Here is a 23,939-nt window from a genome sequence, read left to right as displayed (position 1 = left end):
TATATCAAACTAAAAACTTTTGCACAGCAAAGGAAACTATCACCAAAATGAAAAGACAAACTACTAAATGGCAGAAAATATTTGCCAAAGATATGCCTGATAAGGGGTTAATATACAAAATTTTAAGAACTCATATAACTCAACACTAGGAAAACAAACAATCCAATTAAAAAATGGACAAAGGACCTAAATAGACATTTCTCCAAAAAAGTCAGAAAGATGGTCAATAGATATGAAAAGATGCTCAACATCATTAAATCATCAAAGGATGCAAATTAAAACCACAATGAGGTATCACCTCACACTTGTCAGAATGGCCATCATCAACATATCCACAAACAAGTGGTGGTGAGGATGTGGAGAAAGAGGATCCCTCCCTCGTGCACTGTTGGTGGAAATGTAGACTGGTGCAGCCACTGTGGAAAGCAGTATGGAGGGTACTCAAAGAATTAAAAATGGAACTAGTTTATGACCCAACAATTCTGGGTATACATCTGAAGAAACCCAAACACTAATTCGAAAAGATATATGCACCTCTATATTCACTGTAGTGTTATTTACAATACCCAAACTATGGAAGCAGCAAGTGCCCATTAACACAGAAGTGAATCAAAAGGTTGTTACATATATACAATGGAATATTACTCAGCCATAAAAAGAATGAATCTTACCATTTGCAACAGCACAGATGGAATTAGAGAGTATTATTACATTAAGTGAAATAAGTCAGTCACAGAAAGACAAATACCATATTTCACTTATTTGTGGAATCTAAAGAACAACATAGACAAACAAAACAGAAACAGAGTCATAGATGCAGAGAACAGTCTGATGGTTGCTGGAGGGGGATGGGTAGGGGACTGGGTAAAAAAGTTGAAGGAATTGAGAAGTATAGATTGGTAGTCACAAACAGTCATGGGAATGTAAGGTATAGCATAGGGAATATAGTTAGTAATAGTGTAATAACTATGTATGGTGTCAGGTGGGTACAGGAAATATTTCTGGGGAGGAATACTTTGTAAAGTATATGATTGTGTAAAAACTCTGGCAAGTGAAAGTCAAAAATGCAGTTTTAAAAACAAATTAAATTTAATTACTATTGGTTTAACTGATTTATTTAAATACAGGCACTAAATGGACAACCATTTGTATTTTTCATTTCAATAAAAAAAATCTTGGAAATCAATGTCAGTTATTTTGCCATTGCCTAGGGCATAAGGAAGAAGACTTATGTAAACTAAAACATAAAATGGCACTTCACAGAACACGATTGTCTGTATAAAAAATATGTAGAAATCATTACCATAGAATACAAAACAGTTGTAACAAATGTGTTTACACAGAACACTGATTATAGTTCTTGGATAACAGGAAACATTACTGCTTTCCTTGACAGTATAAAAAAAAGAGTGAGGCTCAAGGATATTTCTATGAATAAGTTGAAGCTGCTTTATGGATGGCAAGAATAACACTTCAGTTGTGCTGATCCATTTATCTCCCACAATCTCCCCAGAATCTTTCCACTGCCCGCCATAAAAACTGGACTTCAATGGAAAATCATCTAAGACTCAAAAAGTGAACAAGGCTTCACAACTAAATAGTGAAGTGGAATTAAAATTCAAGTATCTTGATTCTCTGTTATGATTAATTTAGCCAACATATTTTAAATATCTGTTCTTCTAGGTTCTGGGGGTAAATGGAACTCTAAATGTGAAGTAAGTCAGTGATAAAACCTGACATTTCTGTACCACTTAATGACTTAAAAAGACGCCTTACATTTATTGTGAAGTGACCAGGATAGTATTACTATCTTTTATTTTACTGATGAGGAGAGAGACCCATACAGAAATAGTAGGTAAACTTTCAGGGTCTGTTATTTTAGCTAAATAAACCACAGCTAACTTAAGATTCACTTATATTCTTTTTTTAAAAATCTAAATTTTATTTGATTTTAATTAAAAATTTATATTTATATTATTGTTCAATTACAGTTGCCCTGATTTGCTTGTATTCTAAAAAAAAAAAATTCATGAAGTATTTGTAAAGTGTGTCTCTATCACTTTGACCTGACTGCTTCTTGTGTTTCTTTTTTCCATTTATTTATTTATTTATTTATTTTATTTCCTTATTGTTCAAGTACAATTGTCAAATTTTCACCCCACCATGTCCCCCTGACCCACCTATCCCTGCTTCTTGTGTTTCTTATTACAACTTTTCAAAAAATGTATTTCTGCTCTGGCTGGTGTGGCTCAGTGGATTGAGTGCCAGCCTGCAAACCAAAGGTCGCCAGTTGATTCCCAGTCAGGGCACATGCCTGGGTTGCGGGTCACTTCCCCAGTGGGGGCCATGTGAGAGGCAACCACACATTGATGTTTCTCTCCCTCTCTCCTTTCCTTCCTCTCTCTCTAAAAATAAATAAAATCTTTAAAAAAATATGAACAGTAAAATAACAACTATCAACAACTGAACCTAATAAAACAAAAACAAAAACAAAAATGAACTAAGCAAACAACCAGAACAGGAACTGATTCACAGAAACAGAGATCACATGGAGGGTTATCAGTGGGGAAGGGCAAGAATGGGGGCAAAGGTCAGGGAATAAGAAGCATAAATGGTAGGCACAAAATAGACAGGGGTAGGGTAAGAATAGTATATGAAATTGAGAAGTCAAGGAACTTATATATGTATGACCCATTGACATGAACTTGTGTGTGTGTGGAGAGGTGCAGGGCAGAGGGGAATAAAGGGGGGGGGGAATGGGACAACTGTTAATGGCATAATCAAAAAATATATTTTAAAAATTCTAATGGATAACATCCAAACATTCACAGTTTCTCAAAATCAGACCTCAGTTACTACTCTTGTTTAGTCAAACAGAATCCACTTACTTGTACCCCAAATATGCCTTATATTTTCCTACCTCTTAACTTTTGTCCCTGCTATTCTCCTGTTTGAATGCCTTCAGGATGATCTCATTCTTCAAATCCCTCTCTAATCTAATACCTCGTCTGTTCTATCTCAGCTCAAAGGTATCTCTCTCACTTCTGACTTTGCATGGAACATACTGTTTATATTATTCAAATGGCACTGTCTTGCTTATTTCCATGTTGTGATGGTGTCTTATTTGTCAGGTAGATGTTAGAGGTCCGAGATCAGCCATGTCTAATTATTTGATAGCTCCTATATCATTAAGCCCAGAGCCTTGTTTGTAAGTCAGTGCTCAGTAAATATTTGTTGACTGTGGGATGAACAAGGCTGTTTGCTATCCACATCAAGTTTAGAGTAGAAATTTTCCATTTCAAAAATACTGGTATGCATACTCTGCTTAGCTGTTACCTCAATGGAGATTTCTCTGAAGTACGTTAACCCTGATCTGGTTACTGTGATGGTGATTTCCGGATGATAAATGCTGCATTTCTAAAACCAGAGACCAGGAAGAGTTCCAGAGACAGGGCTCCACATTCCTAACAGGAACATCTTTGCTCTGGGCCGTCTTAATGCTTACAGTTTATCAACCATTAGTCACCCTCCAAATTAAGTTAAACTTACATAACTGGCAATGCAGGCCATGGAATCTTACCTCACTATAATGGACATCCATCATTCCAGCATCTTCTTTCATTGCTCCTTCTTCATCTATATTAGGAGTAATTTTCTTGAAGGCTGAACATCCACTTGGAAATAATTCTGTGTGAATAAAAAACCAGTGAAGTAAATTTATATAAAGTGTTATGTAGTATGCAATTTCATAAAAACAAACAAACTAACTAAAAATGGAACTGCCTTTTGATCCAGCAATTCCATTGCTGGGATTATACCCTAAGAATCCCAAAACACCAACTCAAAGGAACTGACACACCCCAATGTTCATAGCAGTACAATTTACAATAGTCAATTGCTGGAAGCAATCTAAGTGCCCATCAGTAAATGAGTGGATCCAAGAACTATGGTATATTTATGCAATGGAATACTATGCAGCTGAAATAAAGGAGCTCCTACCATTTGCAACAGCATGGATGGAAGTGGAGAGCATTATGCTAAGTGAAATAAGCCAGGTAGTGAAAGACAAATACCATATGCTCTCACCTATAAGTGGATCCTAATCAACAAAACAAACAAACAAGTAAAATATAACCAGAGACACTGATATAAAGAACAAACTGACAGTAACCAGAGGGGTGGGGGGAAGGCGGGTAATGGGGGAAATAAGGGGAAGGCTTGTCAAGGAACATGTATAAAGGACCCATGGACAAAGCCAAAGGGGGGTAGGACTGAGGGTGGGAGGTGGCGGTGGGTGTGGCAGGGGAAAATGGTGATGGGAAAATGGAGACAACTGTACTTGAACAACAATAAAAAAAAGTGTTTTGTAAATAACAGATAGTTTTACAGGATTGGTTACCCTTAAAATTAAAGACTTTTTTGTGAGGATCAAAGACATAAGTACAATTTTCAATTACAAATTTTTTTTTACAAATTTCCAGCTACTACACATTATACGAGTTATTTTTCCCAAAAAGTGAACTCAACTTATTTACAAATAATGTTCATTCTCTGATTATGTATCATCTTCAATGACTAATACAGTCAATTTTTCCCTTATGTGATTTAAAAATTGTTATAAACACTCTGATCCTGTGCTCAATTATGGTCTTCCATCTAAACAAGGAGTGCACATACTTTTCAGGTAACCATTGAACGCATTTTTGTAACCATCTCTAACTCTTGATTTTACTGAAAAATTCGGGAAAAGAATGGGTTGTGGAGGAGGCCTAACTTAGGACTTGTGAAACTTGAAGAAAAATAAAACACATGTCACGAATGAAGCATCCTTGGAGACAGGGGACAGGGCACTAAAGAACCAGAGCTTTTGGAGTCAGACCCAGTTCTGTCACTAATTGTGTGACTTTAGATATATTTATCTCTATATGACTGTAAGAGTTCTCATTGTTATAAAAGAGATAGTAACTGCAGTATGAGAATTAAATGAAATATAAAGTGTTAGAACAGAACCTAGCATATAAGAAGTATTTAATGAATTATTATTCCTGAGAAAAGCTACTAATGTTAGCTTTCCCAAGATTAAATAATTTCTGCCAGCTGGTATAGTGACTCTGCAGCTGGACTCCTGAGAGGTAGGAAGTGAGCTGAAGCTGAGAACCACTGCTATAGGATCATGGACCAGATTGTTACTATTAGGCAACAGTCTAGGTATAAAAGACTACATGGTTGCCCTACTGATTCTAGACAGAGGAACATGTCCAATCACTCCTGTTGTGGCTATCTTTACTAAGTGGGTTGGTCACAAAGAGAACAAATTCTTATAGTAGTAGATCAGAAGGGAACAAACATTTCACTCTATTGTTCTACATTGGCTCTAATAGTGATGCTTGGAGAAATGATGACCTACTCACAACTAAGTATCTGGTAAACTTTCTGGGAGAGGTTGGAGAAGGAAGATTTAGGAAAGCCAAACCATATATTAAGGAGATTATTCAGAATTCTGGTTGGAAAAGGTCATGTAACAAACAAGGCTTGGATTTTGCCAACTCTTCTTGTGTAAATGGAAGCTAACTAGACATACATACATCTAATAAGATGTGTGGGTTATCAAGTAAGCACTACACAGTTATGTGGGAGATAAAATTTTGGTGAGGGAAGGAGGGAAAGAGAAAGAGAAAGGGAGGGAGGGAGGGAATGAATTTGTTGTTCCATTTATTTGTGCATTCATTTGTTGATTTTTATATGTGCTCTGGGTGGGTATAGAACTTGCAACCTTGGCATATTGGGATGATGCTCTAACCAACTAACTTACCCAGCTGGGGCTAAGATGGAGTTACTCTAAATTATAGGGTCTAGCAGAAGTAAGATCTGCTTGGGTGTGGTTGGCAGGGTAATAAAATGGGTGTAATTTATACTTTTAATTTCAACATTTCACCTAAAATGGCATATGGTATGCTTGAGTGTTATATTGTTATGTTACGATTTTGAAATAAAAGATTTTGTAATAAAAGATGGGCATTATTTGTGCCAGACTCTGTACTTTATCAGGAATGAAGAAACACATAGGGAGTGGTCCGATTTCTGTTAAGGCAGGGGAGGCAGAAATGAAAATGAGATTTATTGGACTTTAGAACTGTTTTTGTTCAGGAACATTAGGTAATAAGAAAAACACTGACAATAGAGCATGACACACTTCTTTTGAGACCATGACACACTTCACTTCTGAAGATAAGCATGACTAACATGGTCTGTTATAGACTTCTATTCAAAGTACTAAACCATGACAAGATAAGAAACCTGCACCAGAATGTAGATCAACTCATCAGTTCATTCTTCAACAAAGTATTTCTATGAGGGGAAAAAAACCCTGAACTAAACAGTGTGCTCAGTGACACAGCCAATTTACATTCATGAAGCCCAGGTTTGTGACAGCTCCCAGCACACATGTGCCCACCCCATAGTCATGATGCCGAAGTGGAAGGTCAGCTCCGCCAAGGGGGCAGTGAAGGAGCCCAACAGAAGATCGGCAAGGCTATCGGCTAAACCTGCTCCAGCCAAAGTGGAAATAAAGCCAAAACTGGGAGGACAGAAAAGGATAAATCTGCAGTCAAAAAAGTGCAAACAAAAGGGAACAGGGGAGCAAAGGGAAAACAGACTGAAGTGGCTAACCAGGAACCTAGAGATCTGCAGAAAACAGAAAAATTAAAAGTGAGAAGAGCCCAGCCTTGGATGAAGCAGGAGAGAAAGAAGCCAAGTCTCATGAATATCACGTATCATGTCTTATCAGTGGCCCCTGTCTCCCTTCTTGTATAATCCAGAGGAATATTTTTATCAACTATTTTGTAAATGCAAAGTTTGTAGTAGCTCTAAAAATATTTTTAAGAAGAAGGAATTCCACCTCATCCCATTTTTAAGTGTAAATTTAGCTTCTTTTTAAGAGGTGAAATCACATGCTGTTTATTTTTTGGTACAACCAAAAATAGTGGGACATTGAATATGGGAGGCTTTGATTGTTTTGGTGTCAGCTCAACATTCCGAAGATGGGGATACTTTTAATAATTTATAAGACAAGGCATACTAAATGGAAAATTGGAGTCAGTTGTGCATTTATTATGCCGTGAACATTTTTAATTACTTCTATTCTCTTGGCTCTCCTTGTCAGAACTTTGAGCACTCTAAGTTAATCTTTGGTGTGGTAGCCCAGTTTTCCTAGTAACTTTGTTAATGTGCTGTGAAAGACCGAAAATTTGATTATGTAGTGTAGATGATTATTACATTGTCAATTAGTGGAACTCTGATGGAAGAGGGTGTCAACATTTGAAGATAATGGTACTTGATTAAGGAACATTAGCCTCTAAATTTCAAGCTGGAAAGTCACTGGAACAGCTTTACAATATAATCACCAGTATATGACTTTCTTGGGCTTTCAGTATGTATGTTAAGAACTGTGTACAGCCCTGGCTGGTGTGGCTCAGTGGATTGAGTGCCAGCCTGTGAACTTAAAGGTCGCTGGTTCAATTCCCAGTCAGGGCACATGGCTGGGTTGCAGGCCAGGTCCCCAGTTGGGGGCATTGTGAGAGGCAATTAATTGATATTTCTCTTGCACATCCATATTTCTCTCCCTCTCTTTTTCACCCTCTCTCCAAAAAGTAAATAAAATCTTTTTTAAAAAAGAATTGTGTACAAACTGAAATGTCTGTGTCCTTACCCTCAAATCAATGCATATAATCTCAATTATGAAAGAAAAACCGCTTGAGTAAAGAGATAATGCAGTCCTTACAAGGAAAAGGGTCAATCCCTGAAAGCCTCAGGCTGCTAAGTCCATGACTTGGGGGCGGGGGAATTGCTGTCTTCTCTGAGGAGACTATTATTTTAAGCGATTCCCAAATCTAGGATTTTTCATCATTTCCTTCTTCAATGATATACAGAATGCTATGATTTAGGGGAGGACAAAAGATCAGATGAAGCTAAACCACCCTGGGAGACAGCCTTGTAGAAGAAGGGTAATTAGGTTTCTTCTTAGAAAAGGGTCAACACCTACCATTGGAGATTGTATCTGCATCACCTGGTATAAATAGTTCTACTGTGGATTTTCTTCTACAGAGTCCTCTATTTTTGTTTAAGCATGTTATCATGCTTCCTATGCCCCATGACATTTCTCTACCTAGAGGAGGCTATTATCTCCTTGTTTGCTTAAGTTATCAACACCCACCAAATTATCCAATGAAATGAGGACCTTTTTGTTTGTTAGGGTCTTGAAAATACTTGAGGAAAATTCTGATTCCCCTTAGCCCTGGAAAGATTTTCAGATGATACAAGTACTGACTGTGGAAGTGGCCAGTGTATACATCCCAAGAGAAGGAAGCATGTATTTGAGGGATCTTCCATAACATTACATAGCATCATATAAGATGGTCTTGGAGAGTCTATCAGCCTTTCTGGTATGTATGTCCTCACCCTTCATAGATAGCTGTAGCTTCTGTGTTCCTGACAGCTATTCAAGGGAAAGCAAGATACAAACTGTCCAAGTAGTGGCCACTACCTTGAGCACAAATTCTCCCATTAAAAAAGTGAGAAGGAGCTTGGAGGTTGGGGAAGCTGTCCAACCCTTGATAAAATAAGACCACTAGTCAGAAAAAGAGTTAGAGGTAAGAGTCCTGAAGTGAGGGCAAAAGGAAAAAAGCTGTGATTGAGAAGGCATTGTGAATAAAAAGCTTTGCAGAACTTCAGCTATCAGATTCTGAGTGCAAAGACTTGGGAAACGGATCAACATTACCCTATAAGGAATGAAAATAATGGACGCTCTGGGAAAAAAAATTTCTTTTTCAGGATTTATGGGGGGGACCCTACAGGCCTGAAGCTTTGCTGAACGTTGGGTGCTATGTGGTGGTAGAAGAATGCAGAAACTTCATTCTTGTCTTCCCTGGGGTAAAACAGTCTTGTCCTCTCTCAGGAAGAGGTACATCAAGTCTAGCCTCCAGAGAATGAGATCTAGGAACATTCTGAGGTTCTCTAACACAAGAGAAACATAAAAAAATTTAGACTGGCCCAGGCTGGGTAGCTCAGTTGGTTGGAGCATCATCCCACTACACCAAGGTTGTGGGTTTGATCCTTGGTCAGGACACATATAAGAACCAACCAGTGACTGCATAAAAAGTGGAACAACAAATCAATTAATAAATCTCTCTCTCTCCCTCCTCTCTCTAAAATCAATACAAAATAAGAATTAAAAAAATTTTAATCATTTTTAATTGTTATTCTATTACAGTTGTCCCAATTTTCCCCTCTTGCCCTGAACAAAACACTAGCAATCCAGATTCAGAAATACATTAAAAAGATCACACACCATGATCAAGTGAGATTCATCTCAGAGATACAAGGATGGTACAATATTAGCAAATCAATAAATGCAATACATCACATAAACTAAATGAAGTACAAAAATCACATGATCATATCTATAGATCTGTTTTTTATTTTATATTTTTGGGGGTGGGAATAACTAACACCCAGCATCACCACTTGAGGGTAACTTTGATAAAAGAAAGAGAATGATCAGCCTAAGATCTCTCTGGTAGAAAGAACAAGAGTTCTCTCTGTCTCTGAAAGAAGTTTGAGGCTAGGGACAGGGCAGGGAGAACTGTACCCCTCCCTCCCCTTTCCCTTTCAGTTCCGTGTCTGAAACATGACAAAAAGGATTTGCAGTCACCCCTGGAGCCAAGGGCCCACGCCCTGCTTGTTTAGGCAACCACCCAATAAGACAAACTATTTTTTTCTTATAAACTCTACATAGGAGAACATGTCCACCAATGTGTTAGCATCAATATTTGATTCCACTTTGATTTGAACAATGCTTTATAATGAATGACTTGAAGAGAAATGGCACACAACTTTAACACAAAATTTTTGGCAACTGAAATGCCAAAGATTTATAATATTGTTAACCCTCCTTCCTTTTTGTATTCATTAGCAAAGGACAGACATTTAATGATAGAAAACAAAGGATTCCAGAATTGCTCAATTATTTCTGTTAAATAAGTTTGTCTTAAAAGTGTAAATAAAACTTTTTTTCAGATCTGCACTCAAATGTAACTTTATTTACTCTGCTAATACCCAGGTCTTACCTAGATCATGGAGTTCTCAGACTGGACAACAGGTTAACAGATTAAGTTTTTAACTTGTTTTAAATTAGCAGCCTACTTTAGCATAACTATCATAGTTTAATCAGATAATTAACAAAAAGTATTTTGGATCATTTGAATGACTGAACATAAGAGGAAAAAAGCCTGAGGATTTTCCTACTGCCACTATTTTAGAATCAGGTTTTCTATGTTAAACAAGTAGAATTTTCCAGCTTTAAAAACAGATGGCACTCATAAATATGTAAACTTCTCTTAAATTTAACATTCTTATTTAAAATATAAAACAAACTTTTTCTTATCCAGATAAGGACTCTTTGATTTCTATGAATTATAAATTCTAAAAAACTTGAAGGTATTATGAAATAAAAAATTTAATGATTAGTTTAAAAAACCACAGCAATATGTATATTCTATATTTGTTGCTGTTTTATCTAATCCTACAGTTATATTTCTAACTATATCCTTAAGCTTAAGCATAATGGAGATAAATTTTTTTAATTTTTCTTGGTTTTAAGGTCTTTGCATTTGTAAAAAATAATTCCAGGGAAATCTTTTAATATATTTACTATTTCAATGTCAAAAGGATATAGTTTTATACTTAGTGGACATAAAAGTCTTATTTCAAATATCTACTAATTAAAAAAATGAGATAATAGTGACATAATTTCTCTGAAAGATATACCTAAAATTTATTTAGTACTGTCTTTGGGGTTCTCATATCTGTTAGTCTATTTGGAACTGCAGGTATTCAATTTCAATATTTAGTTTTACTGCAATTTCACAGGCAGACCAGTAATGTAGGACCTTCTTTTGATATTCTTTGTTTTAAAACTGTATGTGTACCAAAAGGAGAAAACTAGAGTATACTGACTTCAAACAAATGCATTGTTCAAAAAATTTCAGTATCAACAAGAAAGTGTTCATTTAAAATATAAGTAAGTAAAATGAATCTACATTTTAATCATGATACCATCCACATTCAAAAAGACTCTTTTCAGTATTAAATGAGGCAATCAGATACTGAGCTTAGATGTGAAATGAAAGATATATAGTTACAGGTAGAAATTCTATAATTAAAAACCAATGTAGCCCTGGCTTGTGTGGCTCAGTGGATTCAATGCTGGCCTGCGAACCAAAGTTCAATTCCCAGTCAGGGCACATGCCTGGGTTACAGGCAAGGTCCCCAATAGGGGGCATGTGAGAGGCAACCACACACTGATGTTTCTCTCCCTCTCTTTCTCCCTCCCCTCCCCTTTCTCAAATAAATAAATAAATAATCTTTTAAAAAGCCCCAGAAAACATGATTATATTCTCATAGCCAAAACCAGAGTGATATGAGTCCCACAAGATGGCTTCATTTTGATCTAAGGTTACTCATTTAACAACCTTAAAGGAAGTGGCTTGGCTATTACAACAGGTAGTAGGAGATTTCTTTGCAATGTCCATTGCCCATAATTTTTTGATATGTAACACTGCATAAATTTAAAGTATATTGATTTGATACACACATATATTGCAAACTTAATACAGTGTGTTAATCACCACACATAATTACCATTTTGGGGGGAGAACATTTAACATCTACTCTTTTAGCAACTTGCAAGTATGTAAGACTACTGTTAACAATAATCACTATGCTGTACATTAGGATCTTCAGAACTTGTTTATCTTATAAGTGGGAGTCTGTACCTTGGAACAACATCTCATTTCCCCCAGCCTCTGGTAACTATCATTCTACTGCTTTTACAAGTTTGGCTTTTTTAGATTCTATATATGAGTGAGATCACACAGTATTAGTCTTTTGCTAACTTACTTAGAATAATGCCCTCAAGATCCATCCATGCTATCACAAATGGCAAGATTGCCTTCTTTTTCACAGTTGAATAATATTTTGTTTGTGTATGCATGTGTGTGTACATGTTTTTGCCACATCTTTATCCATTCACACGGGTCCGTTTCATGTGTTTTTGTGTTACTAATTCACATCCCTTTATTTCAATTTGAAGAACTTGTTTCAGCATTTCCTGTAAGGCAGGTCTAGTGGTGATGAATTCTTTCAGCTTTTGTTTGTCTTGGAAAATCTTTATCATTTCTGGACAGCTTTGCTGAATAGAATATTCTTGGTTGGCAGTTTTTCTTCTTTAGCACTTTGAATATATCATCCCACTCTCTCCTGGCTAAGGTTTCTGCTGAGAAATTTGACAATCTCATGGGGGTTCCCTTTTAAGTTACAACCTTGTTTTTCCCTTGCTGCCTTTAGGATTCTCTCTTTATCTTTGTTTTTTGAAAGTTTTATTATAATGTGTTTTAGAGATGATCTCTTTATGTTGCATTTGTTTCAGGATCTATATGCGTTTCATGAATTTGGATGTTCAAATCACTCCCCAGATTTGGGAGGATTTCAGCAACTATTTCTTTAAATAAGCTTTCTGTCTCCCTCTCTTCTCCTCATGGGACTCCAATAATTCACATTTTTTTTCTTTTGATGGTATCCCACAGATCACATAGCCTTTCTTCACTCTTTTTCATTCTCCTCTCTGCTTACCTCTCAATGAATAATTTTAAAAGTCTTCCCTTCTAATTCAGATTATTTCTTCTGCTTGATCCTGCTGGTAATGCTATTTCATTTTTCACTTCATTGTATTTTTCAGCTCAGGGGTTTATGTTTGGTTCTTTTTTAATGATTTCTATCTCTTTTTTTTAACCTCATTATGTTCATGTATTGTTTTCCTGATTTCATTGAATTGTCTTCCTATTTTATTGTAACTCAATGAGCTTCCTTAAAAACAGCTATTTTGAATTCTTTATTAGGTAAATTATAGATCTCCATGTCTTTGAGTTTGGTTAGTGGAAGGTTATTGTGATCCTTTGGTGATGCTATGTTTCCTTCACTTTCCATGTTCCTTGAAGTCTTGCATTGCTGTCTTTACATCTGAAGTAGCAGTGACTTCCAACCTTCTTTAATGGATGACTTAGAGAAATGCCTTCCATCTGCTTTGCTTGGGATCCTGAGGCTTTCATAGGCTTTCTATGGATATACCAGCTCCACACTTCTTATTCCTTCTTATATCAGAATCTTAAGCTTGTATGCCATCTCTCTATCATGCTACACACCAAAGCCAGGCGCTAATAGCCTCCTCCCTTTCTGCTTTCCCAAGAGTGATGCTAAAGTTCAAGCTTGTGGTCTCTTCTCTGCCCACAGATTCTGGCTGACTTTCTGCACATGCTCATTAGCCGTCTGCTAAAGCTTACTCCCGCTGCCATCAGGGGCATGCATAAAGAGCTAGCTACAGGATGGGAGATGTATGGTGGAGGCACATGGAACATTGAGAGCCCTTATGAGCCAGTTGGAGGGATCCACAGCCTAAATGTCCCTAGCAGCTTATTGGTGTGCTTCTTGGTAAGAGTCCATGATTTGTGTCCCTTTAATGTCCTCTGAGAATCCTATCTGCCACTCTCCCAGCTTCTTCCTGCCCCAACCGCCAGTCATGATGCTCACGACGTAGCACTTGGATGGGGCAAGAGGGCAGTGGACCTCTTTGGCAGCATCCTGTACAGCTGGGGAAGCAAGTTACCCGCTCACATGCTCTCTCTTTTCCCCATGGAAGAAATCACAGGAAAGAGGTCTTTCTTGGCACTGAGCTATGCTGCCTTGGAGAAGGGGCAACACAAGCAAAGTCAAACTATTCCTCTTGCACTCTCCAGTGCATCTAAACTTGTGTATACACATATTTTCTCCAATGGCACACTGGTTCTCCATTAGACTCCTGGACTTCTATCAAGGCTCTCTTTGTCCATGGGTGATTATCTAAGACAGCATTGTCCAAAGGCTCCTAGACTGCAGCTAAGAGGGGCAGGATCCACAGCCAGGACAAAGATCTGCCTGCCTGTTACCTGATGCAGAGGTAGGTAATATTCCCCCCAAGTCCCTTGGCATATGGCAATGGAAACACAGCTCCAACAAAGGCAATTTTGTCTGTGAATGGATGCCAAATTGATGTTGGAGGTGGATATAAACAAGGGATGTCTTATTTGGCCATCTTGCTGATGTGCTGATCCCCTTTAATACCAAGGTATTGTTGCACTAAAGTGGCTCTGCAAATAAAATCTGGGGGCAGTAGTTGGTGCACTTAAGGCAGTTTAGGAGAAAGTAAGTGACTGGTATTATCCAGAGCTGCTCATCAGCCCTGAGAATTTAATTTGTGGCAGACTTCCAGGGAGACAGTGTTGGAAAATAAACATTGGATATCAGGCTTGACCCTGTGTTAAATTTAACTCTTAAAACAGAAGGCAAAATGAACAATGTAGTTTTATTTAAACTAACAATTTGTTAAACACTGAATGAGGCTAAAGGTGAACATATTTTTTCAGAGCTCAGTTATATCACATTAGTAGTTGCTAGCCACAAAGATGAAAACTACCGTGTTAACTGAAATTCTCCCCACCACTAATAACAGAAATGTCTTACTTTTTCGATGAAGAAACTCTGCAACCAAGGCTGCTACATGGACATAACACATTGCTGCCTGAAAAAGGATGTCAAAGAAAAAAAAAGTTAGAATGTACTCCAGGGGTTTGGCAGGGTTGTGTTTAGAACAAAGCCTTAAGTAGTTACCTCTGAAAAATCTCCATTTTTCACATGAATCTTGGCCATGCTATCAAGCCAGGTTTTCCTGAGCTCCGGGGTGCTTGCATATGACTTGGCTAAGCTGTACTGGAGATCAATGAGCATTTCAGGGTCTTTCTCATGCTCCTTCATTTGAGCAGTGGCCATTAGAACAGTACGAATTCTTTTGGTCAAATCTTTGACTTCTGTAGGAAAAGCAGTTGCCTAATTTCAAAACGAAAAAGACATGTTTCTCAATATTATCGATGTGCTCTAAGCCTCAGCATTGAATCCTAGGAATAACTTCCACTCTTTAAATCCTTGTTACAGTTCTTGGAATTTAGTTCTTGGTTCTTGGCATGAGGCATGTCTAAAGAACTTTAAATTGATTCTTATTAAAATATCCAACTGGCTCAGGCTTCAGAGGCACTAAACTTGATGGCAGTATATTTGCAATACCTATAAACATAGACATTGGAGCCACACTACCTGACTTTGAACCCCAGCTCCTCCACGGAATTCTACATCCATGAGTGTAATCTATACTAACCTTACTATGTAATTTTAATTACAACAAAAACTAAAACTGACATTATACTTGGTATCAGGCAGTGATCTAGATGCTTTTACATGCTTTTATACTACGTAAAATTTTTATAACAACCCTGTGAGTTGAATACTATCATAATTCATTTTACCAATGGGAAAGTGAGGGGCACAGCAGTTAAGTCTTGCAGTTGGTAAGTGGTAGACAAGATTTATATCCAGGTAGTCTTGCTCCAGATCTAGTGACCTCACCCACTCTTCCACACTGACAAGCTTATCTATCCCACCCACCAACTACCACATACACTAAGGTGAAAACCATACTACAAAAATATGGTTTTGTAGTATGGTTACACAAGTTAGAGGTTATGAAATCAGAGAACACTCTGAAGAGTTTAAAGAGATTATTAACCTCTGTCAAAGTGTCATTTTTGACCGCTAAAACCAGTAAGTTAGAGTGTGCTCTTTATTATGGCCATTAAGACAGTCTTATAATTTTCTCTTAACCCCACTGGAGTAATGACAATTATCTATATGACTAAAGAAGATGAATAAGGGATAAATACAGGAGTTAGGGTGCTTTCCAATGTGAATGTAACCAAATGTGGAAAAACTGTTTTTAAAAGTGATTTCTTCTCCTTCCTTTCTTGCCCCCCGACCCCGGCCATCTCGGAGACTGCTCTTAGATGGGGGCCATCCCACACATAAAGCAAGGCGATGGTGGCCCCAAAGAAGACAAAAAAGTTGCTAGAGTCAATCAAATCTAGGTTCCAACTTGTTATGAAAAGTAAAAAGTGCATGCTGGGTACAAGCAGACTGTGAAGATGATGAGACGGGGCAAAGCGAAACTGCTCATCCTCACCAACTGCCCAGCCTTGAGGAAATCTGAAAGAGAGTACTATGCTATGCTGGCCAAGACTGGTGTCCATCACTACAGTGGCAATGAAACTGAAGTGGCACAGAGTGCGGAAGTACTACAGAGTGCCCTCTGGCAGTCATTGATCCAGGTGATTCTGATATCATTAGAAGCCTGCCAGAACAGACTGGAGAAAAGTAAATCATACAAAACCTTTCTTTAGCCCTGGCTGGCGTAGCTCAGTGGATTGAGCGTGGGCTGCGAACCAAAGTGTCGCAGGTTTGATTCCCAGTCAGGGCACATGCCTGGGCTGCAGGCCATGACCCCCAGCAACTGCACATTGATGTTTTTTTCTCTCTCTCTCTCCCTCTCTCCCCCTTCCCTTCCCTCTCTAAAATAAATAAATAAAGTCTTTAAAAAACAACAACGAAAAAAACCTTTCTTTAGTAAAACTGGCAAAAGCTTCATTTAAAAACTGAAAAAAAAGTGCCTTTATCCCTTTAAAATAATACTTATATACATAAAGTCCCTTCTTATACATTGGGAAAGACACTCCACTTACTGGGAGAAAGGCATACCTTGTTGTAATGGGGTTTGCTGGTAGTGACTGACCTACCAGAACAAATTAGTTCATTTCAGAAATGAGTCATGCATGAGATTTCCTACTAGGAAGAACCAAAAACAGATGCCATCTACTGTGAAAGAGTTGCTAATCCAATTTTTACATAACATGGAATTAAGGGTGGTAATAACTGGTGAAATAAACTCATGGAGTATGAATAAGATATCCTAAATGACAGAAGTTGTTTCTGTGCTCATGGGAGTAGTTGGGGCATATATTCAATATTTATCTCCTGGGAAACCAGAAGAACTGGCTGGAAAGGAAACTTTCCCAGCCCAAGGACTGCTGACACTACTCAGTGTTTTGGTTTTTTGTTTTTTTTTTCAGTCTAAGCAATGTTCCTGTGGGAATATTTTTTGCTACATAGATTCGACATGTCCCAAACATCGAGGATGCTATGACTGTGAGCTTTATTTTTTTCAGATTTTAAACAATGTTGTCAAATTATGCTGGAAGATGACCTTTCCCAAGAATGGAGATAATTCCTCTGGGAGGAAAAGTCCTTTATTGGCAAAGGACTACTCTTCCTTTGTACACATGTATCACTGAAGATCAGAACATACTTGCTGTGCAACAGAACAACACATGAATGGGTTTTAAGCATATAGGTAAGAAAGAGGAATGGAGTTCAGGGGCTTTGGGTGTGCCAATAAATATCTAGGGCAAGCCACAATCAGCTACCACAATTCTTAAAACTCATCAAATAATAAATCCCTTCTGTGCCATTTCTTATCTGTTGGCGATGGATCATGCAGCTGTTAACTGCTCTGAGAAGTGAGATTTTGTGAAATTCCAAACTCACTGCTTAATTAACCAATTTTATAAATCATTAACAACCCTTTAGAAAAAAGGATCCAATTATTTTGTGAGCAAGTTTAGAAATCAAGCCCAGAGGAAGTTCAAATCCTACTAGCTCTAACAACTGTTAGATGGATGGTCAATCACCCATCTATTCAACTCATATGGATGATCTGCTATGTACTGAGCAGTGTTCTAGGTGCTAAACATACAGAGGTGTTCAAGACAAAGCCTTGATTCATGAAGCTTACATTCTACACAGTCTATTCTATCAAAAGTCGCGAATCACATAACAGTTTCACTCTAGCAGTATAAACTTCCCTGACAGTAAAGGTGGTTCTAATTTATTACTTGAACTGAGAACATACCTTCATAGGTCTGTCACTATTAGCAAAATTATTAATAATGAATAAAGACTCCTGAAATCTTGATCCTCCGCTTAGTGCTACATCAGCTATCAGCTGGCTTACAGCAATTATTATCTGTGGGAAGAAGCAAACATTGTTTTTCAATTATCTTTTGAACAAATGCTATTTTTTCATCATTATATAAGCCCATGAGTACTTACATAAAGTGTTTCTTTTACAGATTCTACATAGTTCCACCATAATCTACTTTCTTCAAACACAAGGGGGTGTAAATTCTTCTACTAGAACAGCAAATTCAAAGGTCCCAATTTCAAATTTTATTGGGACTTTTCTTGATTACATGTGAATTTTTTTTTCAAAACTCATAGCATGGCTAGATCCAGAACTGTTTCATAATAATGAACTGAAACAATGGTGGTCAGCTCTCCATTTTGAATATGTTTGCCAGGTAGTAGCTATGGCAAAGTTGGGAATAAATGACATTTTCTTTGATGGTTTCTCATTCCTTTTCAATAGTCTATTCCATCGTCCCAAACTCCCAACTCCAGCACCTCAGCTCCCTTCTTTGTTTCTGACTAGTACCTACCTGGTTTAGACTGCAGTATATATAATGGTCTTTGATGGTGCTTTTTAATCTCTCAGGATACCTTTGAGGAATGCCTAAATGATTCATGCTAAGATGTTAATGGCTGTATGCTTTACCTCTGGGTCTTGGGAAGCAGGATACTCTAGGAACTGTGAATGCAGACTCTAGAATCAAACTGCTTCGGATGCAAATACTGTCTTTATCAATTATTCATTGTGGGGCTTTGGAAAAGTTATTTAACCCTTCTGTGCCTCACTTTCCTCATTTGCAATATGGGAAATATAATACCTGCTTTATAGAACTGCTCTGGGGATTAAAAAGATTATAATCATAATAATACTAGTTAACCCTTTTTGAGTACTTATTATGTGCTAGACATGGTTCTAAGCATTGACATGTATTAATTCATATATATTTGGATAATAGACTTGAGAGAACTAATGCTTTGATCCAGAAGCAAAGACGCCCTGATGGGGAATTTTAGGCATATCGGCACAATAATTGCAGAAGTGTTTTGGGGGAAGATGGTATTCAAGTGACACCTCATATAAAGCTGAATTATAAAAGCCCTAAAATATAATGCTAGCCCTAGTATACAAAAGTTACCATATAGAAGATTTTCAAAAACTTACTGGGGTGACACCAGTTAACAAAATTATATATGTTTCAAGAGTACAGCTCTATAATATATCATCTGTACACTGTATTGTGTGTTCAACACTCCAAGTCAAGTCTCCTTCCACCATTATTTATCCCCCCATACCCTCTTCCACCCCCCAGCAATCCCACACCATTGTTCATGTCCATGGCTTTTTCTCTATGCCTCCACATGTATCCTTCATATAGCAGATTTTTATGGAAAGAATATACGTCCATTGGATTTCCACATTATTAATGACATTTATAAAAACCTGTGTATAGCCATTTCTCCATTTATAACCCACCTCCAATAAATTCCAATGGGACTGGACTATGGCAGTGAAGATATAAATATGACCAAGGAATTCCACTGTACAAGGAGGTCTGCTAAGGAGTCCCAATTATGTTTTAGTTCAGAGCTGTTTCATCAAATAAGCAGTAAAATATAGAGTAGTTGAATAACAACCACCATGTACTAAGCATCTAGAAGGTGCTAATCATCTTGCCTGGCACTACACACACTTTATTTTTATAGCTCATGATATCCCTGCAAGGTAAAATATATTTGGCCTCATTTTACAGATGAGGCAAATAGTTAAGACAGATTGAGGAACTTGCCTGGGTTACATAGTATTGAATAAGTAGCTGAGCTACAATTAAGCCCAGGTAGATCTGATTTCAAAGTACATTTCTGTCACTACACCTTGAGATTTCTCTCCATTTTTACTTACTGGGTATGCTGGAATGTGAAAAACACAAACTGTATTACCTGCTATGGAATATTTATTAAGTGTTTGGTTTGTTATTTAATCATCTCATTTAATCCTCAAAACAATCCTATGAGGTAGGTACAAATATTTACCACTATTTTACATATGAAGAATCTGAGGCAGAGACAAAGGAATTAACTTGCTCAAGGTCATACAGTGTGTGTTAGTCCCAGAACCTGAACTAGGGTCCACACTCTTAACACCTATGCTCTAGAGTAGCACTGTCCAATAAAAATATGATGTGAATGAACCATGTATGTAATTTTAATTATTTTATTGTTGTTCAAGTACAGTTGTCTGCATTTTCCCCCCACCACTCCCCCTGACCCCAGCCAAACCCACCTCCCTTCCTTGCTTCCTCCCTCCCTTTTGGTTTTATCTATGTGTCCTTTATAGTAGATCCTGAAAACCCCATTATCCCCTCCCACCTCCTCTCTGGTTACTGTCAGATTGTTCTTAATTCATGTATTAAATCTTAAATGTTATATAGTATTGGTGCATTAAAAAGTTAAAAAGACACAGGTGAATTTAACATATTTTACTTAACCCAATATACCCCAAATACCATTTCGACATATTGTAAATATAAAATAATTGAGATATTTTACTTTTTAGTACTTAGTCTTCAAAAGCCATATTTATTGCACATCTCAATTCAGACTAGCCATATTTCAAATGCTAAATGGCTACATGTGGCTAACAGCTATTGTACTGGACTGGGCAGCTGTAGATCTTCATCTAGAGGGTAAAGATTGAGTAGAAAAAGAGGAGCTTTGATTTTCACTGACCTGCAGATGTGTCCTCAAAAAGGTTTTCCTTTTGGTATATTCAAAGTTGTTTCTCATAAGAAGATACAAAAGTGCAGATGCTTCATTCCTGGTCGAACTGATCTTTGAGGTGCAGCACTTTAAGACCTCATAGCAAAATGCAGCACACATGTTTACCCTTCCTTTGAAAAAGGCTGAGGGAAACTAAAGAACAGGAAAAACATAAGTACCTGAAAACCCAATCATACAAATCAATCAATTATCAAATGCCTACTATATTTCCACCTAAAACCATGCTAGGTGCTCTGAAGATACATAATGAATGTAAGACCAGGGCTCTGCTCTAGAGAACCCAAACTAGTTAAAAACACCAAGGCCAATATGTATCTATGACAAAACATTTAAAGTCTGTATAAGTCGCTACAAAAATGTGAGGTACTGACTCAATGCTATAGATTGAGAAGAGCTCAGCATCGAATGGAGAAAAAGATAAGCAAGTTCTTGATAATAAGTTAAATTAATGAATGACTGAAATGATGCATGACTGACAGTTCTCAATCTGGCCCTTAAAAATGGGAAGGACAATCTGCATACTTATTCTTCTGCTTTGTATTTAAACAGTTCATTATATTATGAACTTTCAAATGCTGAGCAAATTATAGTGGGGATCTATTCAGCAAGTGAAGTGGATGTTTTAACAAAATGAGGTATAGATGAAGCATACACACACATACACACATACACATACTCTACCCATTGAATGTTAATTAAGATACATTTTTCACAGAGAGAATAGTCAATTATTATCTTAACAACTTTGGTGACAGATGGTTACAAGACTTATTGTGGTGATCACATCTGAGGAATGTGTCAAATTATTATGCTGCACACCTGAGTCATAAAATACTGTATATCAACTATAGTTTAAAAGACATACTTTGGCATAGAAAGTGAGTACAAAAGTGACTAATACTCAAAACGGCCAAGTGGCTGTTACTATGAGAATATATTCAGTCAGCCTTGTGTAAGGTAAACTGTACATATAACATAGGCTTGTTACAAATCTGCCATGCTTACATGTGTAGGCAAGCAAGGAGGAAGCTGCTTCAGGGTACACAATGGATGTTTTTCAGGGAATGTGAAGCTAGAGATCCAACCCCCCTTTTTTTTATCCTCACCCAAGGACATTTTTTTCATTGCTTTTAGAGAGAGAGAGGGAGGGAGAAAGAAAAATGTCAACGCATAAGAGAAGCATTGATCAGCTGCCCCCCCATACGTGCCTGGACTTGGGGGTCAGGGTTGAGGATGAAACCCACAACCTAGGTATGTGCCCTGACCAGGAATCAAACCTACAACCTTTCAGTTACAGGATGACACTCCAACCAACTGAGCTGCACTGGCCAGGGCAAGAGGGTCAATCTTTTTAAAACTACTTCTTGGGAATCTTGAAGTTAAACCCATGTGTAGGAATCTATCTTCTTTTTATCATTTTAACACTAACTGCAATGCTGTGCAGATAATGAATGTTTACTAAATGTTTTCTTATTGGCAACCAGGAAATCTCATCAACAGTTTCATAAGATTAAAACAAATCTTGCTGGACAAGATATTCTAGTATGGAAATAAAAGTGTATGAGAGGGCATAGCTGTAATGTTAATTCACTATATTCACTATACTGCCTTCTACCCACATCATTTTTATGAGTGGGCAATGGCTGAAATCATCTGTTATGTCCTAAAACTGTCAATTCCAATGGACCCCCTTTTCCCCATATCTTGTTAGACCACTCTATCTCATAATAATGTTGACATTCTTTTCCCTTTTGGCTTCCGTGATATCCTTCTTTCTTACTTCTCTTCCTACTTCTGTGACTGCTCCCTTTTGTCTCCTCTATAGATTTCATGTCTAACCCCTTCCATGTTATTTTTTCTCCAATGTTCTACAGTTGACCTGTTCTTTAGTACTTCCTCTATACACATTGCAGGAGAAATGAAATCACTTCCATGGCTTTAACTAACACTCATATGCTGATCTCCCTAGTTCACTATGCTCCAGCTAAACTGGGCTTTAATTCCCCAGATTTTCAACCTCTTACCCACCTCTGGGCCTTTACATATGCATGTCCTTTTCCCTAGAATGCTCTTCCTTGAGCTTTTCAAATGGCTGGCCCCTTTTCATATTTCAGGTCTCATTTTAAAAATGACAAACCTATCTAAAGTAAAAAAAAAGCTCTCACAAATCATTATACTCTATCATGGCACCTTGGTCCCTTCCTGAACTTAGCGTATGTACTATTGTATTTATCTGTTTAGTTTCTGTCTCTCTCCCCACCCCCAGGGGACTGAAAGCTTTTACCATTGTCGCTGTAGTACCTACTACAGTACTGGGCAGCCAGAGGATATTCAATAAATATAGCATGGATGAATATGTGGACAATGACTCCACATTTAGCTAACCCAGATCTCTCTTCAGAGCACAGCTGCTGTCAGTACTGCAACTATAACTGGATATCCTTTAGGTACCCTAAATTCAACAGGTACACAAAACAGAACTCATTACCTTTTACCGCAAATGTAGTCTTTTCTCTGTATTTTATACCAGCCACCATGACCCACTAAACAATAAGTAAACTGATGACCAAATTCTATAAGTTCTATATCCTTGCCATGCCTTATACCTGCCTGTGACTCTCCATTTCCATTGTCCTGCTGTAGGTCCTTATCTTTTATGTCAATGCAACAAGCTGCAATAAGTCTTATCACCCATCCATCTCCCACACTACTTTTTACAGGTATTTCCCCCTGTACACAACAATTCTCTGTTAATATAAATCTAATTGCATTACTTCAATACTCCCTGATGCCTGACAGATGAAGTCTAACTTCTAAAATGTGTACACATTCATCTGGTCCCCATTTACCTCTTCATTAACTCCTAGCTCCACAGCTATAGAGAAACTTGCTAAATTAGTATGTTTCCTCTCCTCTGCCCACCCGCAGTTCTCTATAGACTTCTTTTATCCTAATGGTATTTGTGGATGTGGACGTGTGTGGTGTGGATGTGTGTGTGTGCATACCTCCTCATTGGAAAATAAGCCCTCCAGCTATAACCTTGACACAGTATCTAACAGCAGTAAGAGCCTACCCAGTAACTGCTGAATTATCTTTGAATCTCTTTCCCTTACTGTCTTATAAGATTGTTGTAGTTGACTCAGTTTTCCATTTATTTATTCACAAAT

The 23,939-nt window shown here is 37.5% G+C and overlaps 1 protein-coding gene and 1 pseudogene across 2 annotated transcripts in view; one reads left to right on the top strand and one right to left on the bottom strand.

The window, feature by feature from the left end:
* The window catches only part of DOCK11 (dedicator of cytokinesis 11), a 187,886-nt gene that overhangs the window by 24,379 nt on the left and 139,568 nt on the right, over window positions 1–23,939 (bottom strand). For both annotated transcript variants that reach the window (XM_045817499.1, XM_045817501.1), the window contains 5 exons: window positions 20,722–20,904; window positions 17,939–18,052; window positions 14,758–14,973; window positions 14,611–14,668; window positions 3,581–3,687 (listed from right to left, as the gene is read on the bottom strand). In XM_045817499.1, the coding sequence (XP_045673455.1) occupies window positions 3,581–3,687; window positions 14,611–14,668; window positions 14,758–14,973; window positions 17,939–18,052; window positions 20,722–20,904 (678 nt within the window). The remainder of the gene's footprint in view (window positions 1–3,580; window positions 3,688–14,610; window positions 14,669–14,757; window positions 14,974–17,938; window positions 18,053–20,721; window positions 20,905–23,939) is intronic.
* On the top strand, window positions 16,012–16,351 carry LOC123805091 (annotated as a pseudogene).

The sequence above is a fragment of the Phyllostomus hastatus genome, unplaced genomic scaffold (genome assembly GCF_019186645.2).
Source record: "Phyllostomus hastatus isolate PE091 unplaced genomic scaffold, TTU_PhHast_1.1 phas_scaffold_28, whole genome shotgun sequence".
Classification (NCBI taxonomy): Eukaryota; Metazoa; Chordata; class Mammalia; order Chiroptera; family Phyllostomidae; genus Phyllostomus; species Phyllostomus hastatus.
This window is presented reverse-complemented; position numbering and strand designations above follow the sequence as displayed.